The sequence below is a fragment of the Camelina sativa genome, chromosome 6, assembly GCF_030686135.1.
Source record: "Camelina sativa cultivar CO46 ecotype springtype chromosome 6, ASM3068613v1".
Lineage (NCBI taxonomy): Eukaryota > Viridiplantae > Streptophyta > Magnoliopsida > Brassicales > Brassicaceae > Camelina > Camelina sativa.
Window position 1 is genome coordinate 24,546,579 of NC_141885.1, and position 9,253 is coordinate 24,555,831.

Consider the following 9,253-nt stretch of genomic DNA (forward strand, 5'->3'; position numbering starts at 1 on the left):
TCAAAATTTTATATAAGTTAGAATTCAATAACGCTCCCTAAATTTAACTCAATAGTATTTTAAAGTTAATTAAGTGTTAGTTTAACTCAGTATTTCATATGCCAAAATAAAATATATTGATTTAACTTAGTAACTCCAAAGAAAAAACCAAAGCTTGTAAGACTATGCAATAAAGGTCCTAAGAAAATTAATTTATAACTACGATACACGTCTAAAGGACATCCGCTAGCCAAATCGCAGCTGCTCATACACGTGAGGTGAAAGGCATGCAGGCAAGCGATGTTGGATAGGGGATCACCCTCGGGTCGAATTCCCCAAAACATATCCACATTCCCTATTGTATGGGAATGGGAAGTCTTGGGGACGTACTGGAACAAGAGAAAGTGGTCTCGTGAAGATCTGAAGAGAGCCTCCGTAGATGCATTGTCGTCGTCTCCGTCTCCGTCGTCTTCAGAAGCAAACTCATAATCTTCATTTTCGTCTTCAATGATTAACTCAGCAGAAGCACCACCACCTTCAATATCTACATCCGGAGACGATCTTCTGACTGTCCAAAGAATGAAACAGAAGAAGAGGACCGAACATACACTGATTGCAATTCCAAGCGATGCGTAGGATTAGTCTTCAACAGAATGCGTAGCAGCAACATTCTCAATTGTGGTTACCGAAGTTTTCATCAACACCTTCTTTGTCTTCACATATATTAAAAATCAATGATATTTTGTTTATTATAATTTTTCTTATTTCATATTTCTTAATCTTTTATTTGTATTAATAGAGTATTATATAACGTATTAGATGTTTGAAAGTAAAATAAATAACCACTTAAAAGTTGAACTTGTATTAAAATTTTATACAAAAGTATATTTTTATTGAAGTAACAAAATGCTAATATGACAACAAAAATCTATTTTATGTGTTATAAAACACATACTTACAAATATTTTCTTATGTTTTGCTTATATTTTACATATGTTTTGCTTATATTTTACATATGTTTTGCTTATTTTTTGTTAATATTTATTCAACATTTCAGAAAAACCAAAAATGACTAATTTGCGTCCATATACAAACAATCACACCTACAATTTATATATAAAACTAGATTTTAACTTGCAATACACCGCATGCATATAATTTTTACTATTATTTATATTTTATGTTGTATTTGTTTGTTAAATATTAGATGTTTTCTAAATAGAGGAATAACTAAATTTTTCGGTTGTTTGTACAGCTAAATGTTTATATTAAATTTTTAACCCGCAATATACTTCATGACTATTTGTTTGTTATATTTAGTTTGTTTTGTTTAATGTTTGAGATTCAATTTTTATTTTTAATTATTATAAAAAAATAAGATATCTAAATAAGTCATTTATATATAATTAAGTCACATTGTTCCTAATGATTTAATTATTTTATACCATCTTAGTTAAATCAACTTGATTTTCTATGTCAAATGTTCTAATATTAATAGTGTTGAAATAATAAAATAAGATTTAATCCGTGTTAGTAGAAATTTAATGATGTTTTATTAATTCCAACATATTCTCTTTATAACTCATCTAACCATATTATATAGTATTTTAAACTTTTTAATTTTTACATATTGGTAATTAATTTTCATATACAGACGAAGAATTGAAAATTGGCGTCAGAGAAAGAGATGGGAAGAAGAAAAAACGATTTGGGCACAGAGGTCAGTTGGTTATTTTCCCGGTTTAATTGTACCAAATAAAAAAGCTCAAAGAAAGAACCACATCACATTCTAGAATTCACGTTTTTATTTGTGCCACATCGGCTAATTGATTTCTTCCCAAAAAAAAACAATTAGTAAAAACATATGAATCGACAACTCTAAGTTTGAACTTAACCCTAAACCAATCGACCCCCACAAAGCCACGATCACTTTAGTGTTGAATTATGGATTTTACTTAGCGATTCAGTTTCATTACCTATGGTTTCAGTTTCAACCTCCTCTCATCTCAATTGTAACCCACAACAAGTTCAGTTCAGTTATACGGTTTCAATTGCAAAGTCTATGTAAGACATCAGTATCACCCAATCGGCTTCAACCTTCATGGACAAAATCTACGGTTTCAACCTTCTTCGCTTATAAAAGTTTTCATAATCGGCTTCTGATCCATATATTATAATTATGTGGTTTTACTTGGACATCCCTCGAAAGGTTGATAAGCAATGTAGAGTAGAGAAACATGAATGATTCTAGAGAAATAAAAACAAAACTACATTCAAACTTTATAGTTCTGATGCCCCTAAACGTGAAACAAATCCCTAGTGTATAATAATGAGATGATGATTTAGTTAAAAAAATGGTTTAAGAACTAGGAGATTATTGGGGGATGGGGGGAGGCCCGCACAAGTGAGTTCTGCAAAAGTAAGCAGCGTCAACACTCGTACCAGCCTATTTACCCTTCCATAAATTCTTGCGCCATTTTTTAAACGTTTTCACGATTTAATTAGGCGCTGCGACCGGCTCTCACCGTTCGCTTTGTTTTCCTTACTCATTAGTTTAAGGCAATTTTCACCAGTTGTCCACTCTCAATACTTTATAGTAGTCTTCACAGCACTCACACGCCTCACCTTTCCGATGTGGAACAAAATTTACAACAACTATTTCTAATAATGTACGTCAAAGTCAAACCAACATGACTTTGGTTTTAAGACTTTTTATAAGTTGTACTGAATATGGTTTCTTTCAGTAACGTCATCTGCTTGAGACTAGTACATTTAACATATGTGTGCGTGAGTAGGGGAAAGCATCTTGTTGCTAAATGAAATGAAACACGCAAGTAGATAGTTACAAAGATACATTCCTTTTATCTCACAATTGTCTACTAAATAATACACTGGAGATTTTAAGTTGTAAAGATTTGGAAACGTAGACATCTTGAAAAGATAAAAAGCTAACTGTGGGATCTACTAGCGTGCTCGGGTTTGTGAGTGTACTCATAATCAAGATGCACAAATGCCCTTTCGATCTCCTCTAGCAGCTCGAGCTTCTCTTGCAGCGATTCTCCAATATCGTGAGCCATTTGCAGAGGCATGTCAGAAGGAAGAACGATGTCAACCTCCACAAAATAATGAGATCCAAATGTGTAAGCCCTCACTGTGTCAATGTGCCTAATGGCCTTGTGGTGGTTCCAACACAGGTAAGTTAGTTTCTGCAGATACTCTGGTCTTGCTGATTTCCCAACAAGAGAGTTCACGTTCTCCAATACCGTCATTGACCATGTACGAATCGTGTATATTGCAAGCTGCGTGGTGAATTAAGAGACAATTTTCAGCAAGGATGATAAAAAGACTTGATTCTGTTTTTATAAGTGTGGAAACTTACAATGATAGCTCCAACTGGATCGATCCAATCATCAATGTAATTGGCGAGGATTACTGCAATGAGTCCAATGATGTTTGTGATGACGTCGAAGAAGTGATCTTGAGCATAAGCTTTAACGATCTCGTTAGTGAATGATCTGCAGTAAAGGACCAGAAGCAGTTTGACCAATGTAACAGAAAGCATGATCCCAACCACCCAACTCTCTTGCTCTTTTGTTAGGTTGAACTCCTTGTGCTGTATGAAAGAGATTTTAATGAATAATGTATTGACTTTAAAAAAAAGCTATAGACCAAAGCTAGGTGATCAAGTATCAGACATACGCTGGATAACATTGTGCGAAGAGATTCCAAGATAATCTGCAACCCAAGTGTTGCCATCACTGATGCAAAGACTAGGATTCCCTGAGAGGATTTGAACCAAGAATCACATATTGAGAAATAGGAAAAAATTTGTAGACTTGTCGTAGTTGCACAGAGAAATCGATAGCACAAAACAATCTTGCTTAAGCTGATTCTATAAACATAACATGTAATAGAAATATACTAATGGAAGACAAATAAATGTGCATATATAATCAGTCTTTAAAAGGATGATACAAACCAGTGGTTGCATCCGTTTCTTTCCAATGGGATACTGATACGGGTTCGGTGTCTGCATAGAGAAGGCGGTAAACCACAGGATGAAGCCAGAAAGAAGATCAAGAAGAGAGTCCAGTGTGGAGGCAATGATCGCTAAAGAGCCACTAGTGACAGAAGCATAGACTTTTGCAACAAAAAGAACCATGTTTGCAACGTTTGATATTCTAATCGCCAATGTCTCGCTTTTAGCCAAACTATCCTGCTCTTCCTATATGAGCACAGGACAGAGAAATTCATACAAGTATCAGTTAACAAGAACCAAATGCATCATAGTTGATAACAAATGCATAGCCTCATCAAACCTTTGACATTCCAGGAACAAAGCCACGTTCAGCAAGTTCATCCATTTCAGTAAAGCCTTCAAGCATCTCTACTTGCTGCTGGTAATAATCTGCTACATTGTCTTCCGGACCTGAGAAAACTCAAAAGACATACATAAGCTTCAGATCAAACCCAGTTCATTATTCAGCTACAGTTTCTTCTCACTAATTAAATTGAGATCACAATTTTACCAATAGAGCAGAAACAAATAAAAGCCTCTTTCTTTACTGTCAACAACAAAGCAAAGATTCTTTTTTTTTGTTACCATAGCTTCTTCAAATCAGGCTAAAAGACTACTGAGTACTGACAACAAGTCAATCATGTTCAATCACTTCAACATCCAAAAATAATCAAAGATTCCACAAAATCTCAACTTCAATAACAACAGTAAAAATCTATTTTAAGAATCTAAAAGATGCTAAAAAAAGTAAACAAAAAGATCCCAAAACATATTAATTCTCTTATCACAGTAGAAGATGAAACTGAAGAAGAAGAAGAAGAAGAAGAAGAAGACTAATAAGAAAATGGAAATGTCGAGTGGAGTGGAGAAGCAAGAAGATTACCCAAACAACCAAGACAGTTGTGTAGTTTGCTCGGCGTCTTCTTCTCCTTGTGCGCCGGAGAAACCTGGAAATCGTCGAAATTTAACTGCCAGGAACGGTCACCGTTACCGTGAAACTCGAGCAGCGAGATCCCTTCGTCGGAATCTGGAATAGCTGGCTCAACCATTTTTCCGGCGATGGAATTGCGGCGGCGGCGACGGCGAGAGATTGTGGAGGAGGAGGAGCGGAAGCTGTGTTTATTTAATTTGTGTGTGTTGTGTTGGGTAAGATAATGGAAATTTGAAGAGACGGCGAGGGTAAATATGGTAATAAGAAAAAAAGATTGAGGCTATTTACTACTAGGACTGTTGTGGTTAGTAGACATTCCACAGAGATACTTGGACCTGCCCTCTTTAGTTAAAAGAGACGTCTCTGTTACAAATCTCCACGTGGCGGTTTTTCAATGGATTTGGGATCTCGCACGTGATTGGAGGAGTCATCATAGACACGTGTACAGCTGAGATGAGAACTCCTATTAAAGGACCCCTCGTGACAAGGTTGTTTTTATGGATGAACGTATGACTATGAATACTGGGAGTCATCATCATAGTCATCCTTTAAACCTAAGTAGAAGCCAAATTTAAAGGAATGAACTTGTAAATATTATGTGCAATATACACACTGTAGTTTCTAGATTTCCGTTGTTTTCTTTGGGTCTAGTCAAAGATTCTATGCTTTCAATGATCGATTAAAAGTTGACTAATAACAATTCATCTAAATAAATTTAATACTAATATATATATATTGGTGTGCTAATTAATGTTTAAAATTTTTGGAAAGTCAAAAACCAAAGAAGGCCATAGAAAAGAGAGAAGATGCAAAAACTTGTGATTGGCGAGAGATGACACAAAAGTTTTTTCAACTTGACGTAAGATAAACATCAAATATAAACTGTACGTCTTTTTACGCCAATAGCAACATGCCACTGAAAGCAAAGTAATTTACATTTTTCACAGTGAATTCATCTTCAATTGCTCACGGGCTTATTATGTGCCATGGCGATTATACTCAGCTCAAGTAATTAATTACTAATTTACTCAGCTTAACTCTTCACAAATCTACTAAGATTCAAGTTTCAATTGCTTTCAAGCTGTAAAAAGAAATTTTTTCTTTATCATGTTTTTGAAGAAGCTGATTGAAAGCAAAAGTAGTTGTGGAGTGATCTTATGCTAATTGTTTTCCTAATGAAACTATTGCCACTCACTCGGATACACACAAAAAAATGATTGAATCCGATGAAGGATTAATTCACCGTCTCATATAAATCCCTCTCTAAACAAGCCGAAGCCTCATAGCTGAAGTCTTTTTTTGCCATTTAAGGCCCATTTACAATATTGAAGGCCCAAAGTAATCTATAATGTTTAGGGTTTCAGTTTCTATCCACACTATATATTTGTAAGCGGCGGGTGGCTAGGGTTTCCCGTTTCCTGCCTTCACCTCTCCAGGTTCGTTCGTCTCTCCTACTTTCTTGACACTGAGCTCCAAATCTTTCTTACATTTCATTTCTTGATTTGTTATACTGAGTTCGGTTTTCTGGGTTTTTACAGATTTCGAGTCTGAACAAGAATCACTCTAAGCCATGTCTCCGGCTAAAGGTACGATTATTTTTTTTCATTGATAACCAGATTCCGTATTGAATCATTACTTGAACATGTTAGATTTGAATCTTTTACTAGACTTCAGCTTTGCTTCCAGTGTTCTTGATTAGCTTAACCTTCGTTAGATTTTTGGAGTAATCATGAATCGAATTGATTTTTGGAGTTTCCATGTATAGAAGTGAACATGATATGTAGATGTATTCATTTGGTCCTGATGTTGAAGCAAATGTAGTTTTGTTGTTGTTGTACTTATAAAGTTGTACTAAGTTGCTTAATCTCTATGTGATGTAATGCAGTTGATACTACGAAGAAGGCCGATCCCAAGGCTAAGGCATTGAAGGCGGCAAAGGCTGTGAAATCTGGTCAAACCTTCAAGAAGAAGGACAAGAAGGTTAGGACTAAGGTCACCTTCCACAGGCCAAAGACTCTTACCTTGCCTAGAAACCCTAAGTATGACAGAATCAGTGCTACTCCAAGGAACAAGTTGGATCATTACCAAATCCTTAAGTACCCACTCACCACTGAATCTGCGATGAAGAAGATTGAAGACAACAACACTCTTGTCTTCATTGTTGACATCCGTGCTGACAAAAAGAAGATTAAGGATGCTGTTAAGAAGATGTATGACATCCAGACTAAGAAGGTCAACACCCTCATCAGGTAACTTCAACGAGACTTTTCTTAAAAGCCTATTGTGAGTTTGATTGTGTGTAATTTATTTTGACACAATGTTATGTTTATTTGCTGCAGGCCTGATGGAACCAAGAAGGCTTACGTGAGGCTTACACCTGACTACGACGCTTTGGATGTTGCTAACAAAATAGGCATCATCTAAGTTTGATCTATCTCTGCAATTATCAAATCAGACTTGTGGTTTTTGTCTCTTGTAGTCTCAGTTTTGCTTTAAAATATTATTACCATTATATGGTATTTGTAGTATTTGGAGCAAAAACGTTTTACAATACATTCATGTTGCAGTTTATTTTTGAATTCAAGTTCTATGTTTTTCGCTGATGACTAATCTCATCATTAAACTCTCACAACAAAACACCTAAACTGTCATCATGCCAATGTAGCCTCTTCTCTAACCGGTGGGTGGATGGTCTTTAAAACCCATCTGTAACCACATGTTTGTTTGGATCTTTCATTATCCATTTATCCACGTTAAATGAATGGAGAACTCAGAAAATGACGAAAAATTAGAAATCTCTTATCCACACAGAACACTAAGGCAATGTTCATTGATCATCTACAGTCTTGTGAATTGTAGCCATTATGGCAGTCTCTTCACTGTCAATACGCTATGGTGTCTCACCAACTATCTCCCACAAGGTTAATAATAATAATACTGTTCTGATTCTACTTTATCTCGATTTCTGAAGAATGAAAATGTTTATGGTTCATTGATACATTGATTCATTTTCTTACCAGACACAGATACTCAGTCCAAATCCATCACTCAAAGCTTGTTGTTTATTATCATCCGGTGACAAGGTTGACCCCTCGGAGAATAGTGAGAAACTAAACTCTTCTTGACATTGACTTAGGTGGAATGATTTATTAATAAGTTCAATAGCTTACCAAAAAGGCAGCGGAAACACTTGGGATAGAAGGCAAGCTCTTGTTGGGGTAGGAACCTTAGTGGCAACTTCAATTCCAGCAACTTTGCTTCTTGCTGAAGGTAAGTTTTTCTCTCTTCTGCATTCTCTGAGGACCAAAAGCATAACTTTTATCGGTCATGTAACTCATATGATGTTTGCAGAGATACCAAAAAGCTACTCGGCTTTTGTGGATAGAGAAGACGGGTATTCTTATTATTACCCATCAGACTGGAGGGTGGGTAAGCTATGGCTTTGTTTCCTTTGTTGTTGTAAGGATATATGAAACGTAAATGAATAAGCTTTGACATGATCTTGTTCCGGGCAAACTGTATAGGAATTTGACTTCAGGGCACATGATTCAGCCTTCAAAGATAGATACCTACAACTGCAGAATGTTCGGGTCAGGTTCATACCAACAGAGAAAAATGACATCCGTGAAGTAGGTCCTATGGAAGAGGTGTGTATTGCACATCTTACTCCCTCTCTTCTCTATATGTAAATTTAAGATTAGTTCATCATTCTTATATGTTCATCAGGTGGTTTATGATCTAGTGAAGCATAAGTATGCAGCACCAAACCAAGTAGCTACCATCTACGATATGAAAGAGGTCAGATTGTTAACAATTTATAGAATCATCGAAGTTTTGAGAGATTGGATCTTTATAAACAAATAAAAGATGAAAACGCAGAGGGTGGAGAATGGAAGGAACTATTACACGTTTGAGTATGGACTAAGAACTCCCATCTATGCAACCACTTCCTTTGCAACAGTGGCAGTTGGAAACAGTAAGCATAGATTATAATAAAAATCATCAATGGGAAAAGATAGTGAGGGACTGAACGTGTTTGGTTGATATGATATTTGCAGACAGGTACTACACACTCATAGTTGGAGCAAACGAGAGGAGGTGGAGGAAAGTGAAAAAGCAGCTTCAAGTTGTAGCTGACTCTTTGAAGATCCTTGAGATTTGACAAACACAAGAAACATCTTATGTTTACTCCTATGATAGGAGTCCTATCTATCTTTCTCACTCTTGTGGTTACAAAATTGTCTGTAGTAGATAACAATATGAATATTTTCATATTCTCTGCAACTACAACGATGTTTTTGGTATTGTGACTTTGTGAGTTAGAT

General features: G+C 35.8%; 3 protein-coding genes and 1 non-coding gene across 5 annotated transcripts; 2 read left to right on the forward strand and 2 right to left on the reverse strand.

Moving 5' to 3' along the window:
- Window positions 1–2,366: 2,366 nt before the first annotated feature.
- Window positions 2,367–2,542, reverse strand: LOC147942966 (U12 minor spliceosomal RNA). Its single transcript, XR_015560642.1, has one exon. It is a non-coding gene; the product is annotated as a U12 minor spliceosomal RNA (small nuclear RNA).
- Window positions 2,543–2,818: 276 nt separating this feature from the next.
- On the reverse strand, window positions 2,819–5,475 carry LOC104792771 (metal tolerance protein 11-like). Its single transcript, XM_010518995.2, has 6 exons — window positions 4,881–5,475; window positions 4,299–4,408; window positions 3,959–4,204; window positions 3,679–3,759; window positions 3,359–3,592; window positions 2,819–3,278 (listed from the first exon to the last, which is right to left on the reverse strand). Exons 1-6 carry the CDS (start codon window positions 5,044–5,046, stop codon window positions 2,928–2,930), a joined length of 1,188 nt encoding a protein of 395 aa, XP_010517297.1. The 5' UTR covers window positions 5,047–5,475; the 3' UTR covers window positions 2,819–2,927.
- Window positions 5,476–6,210: 735 nt separating this feature from the next.
- On the forward strand, window positions 6,211–7,531 carry LOC104792772 (large ribosomal subunit protein uL23z-like). The gene is made up of 4 exons (XM_010518997.3): window positions 6,211–6,364; window positions 6,467–6,514; window positions 6,814–7,177; window positions 7,268–7,531. The coding sequence occupies exons 2-4, from the start codon at window positions 6,499–6,501 to the stop codon at window positions 7,350–7,352; spliced, it is 465 nt and encodes a 154-aa protein (XP_010517299.1). The 5' UTR covers window positions 6,211–6,364; window positions 6,467–6,498; the 3' UTR covers window positions 7,353–7,531.
- A 72-nt stretch (window positions 7,532–7,603) lies between these two features.
- On the forward strand, window positions 7,604–9,232 carry LOC104792773 (photosynthetic NDH subunit of lumenal location 1, chloroplastic). Of its 2 annotated transcripts, none has more exons than XM_010518998.3 (8): window positions 7,604–7,849; window positions 7,949–8,030; window positions 8,094–8,198; window positions 8,280–8,353; window positions 8,453–8,575; window positions 8,655–8,726; window positions 8,808–8,904; window positions 8,987–9,232. In XM_010518998.3, the coding sequence occupies exons 1-8, from the start codon at window positions 7,793–7,795 to the stop codon at window positions 9,088–9,090; spliced, it is 714 nt and encodes a 237-aa protein (XP_010517300.1). In that variant the 5' UTR covers window positions 7,604–7,792; the 3' UTR covers window positions 9,091–9,232. The 2 variants fall into 2 exon arrangements, with proteins under 2 accessions (XP_010517300.1, XP_010517301.1); XM_010518999.3 differs by having other exon boundaries at window positions 7,655–7,849; window positions 8,106–8,198.
- Window positions 9,233–9,253: the final 21 nt, after the last annotated feature.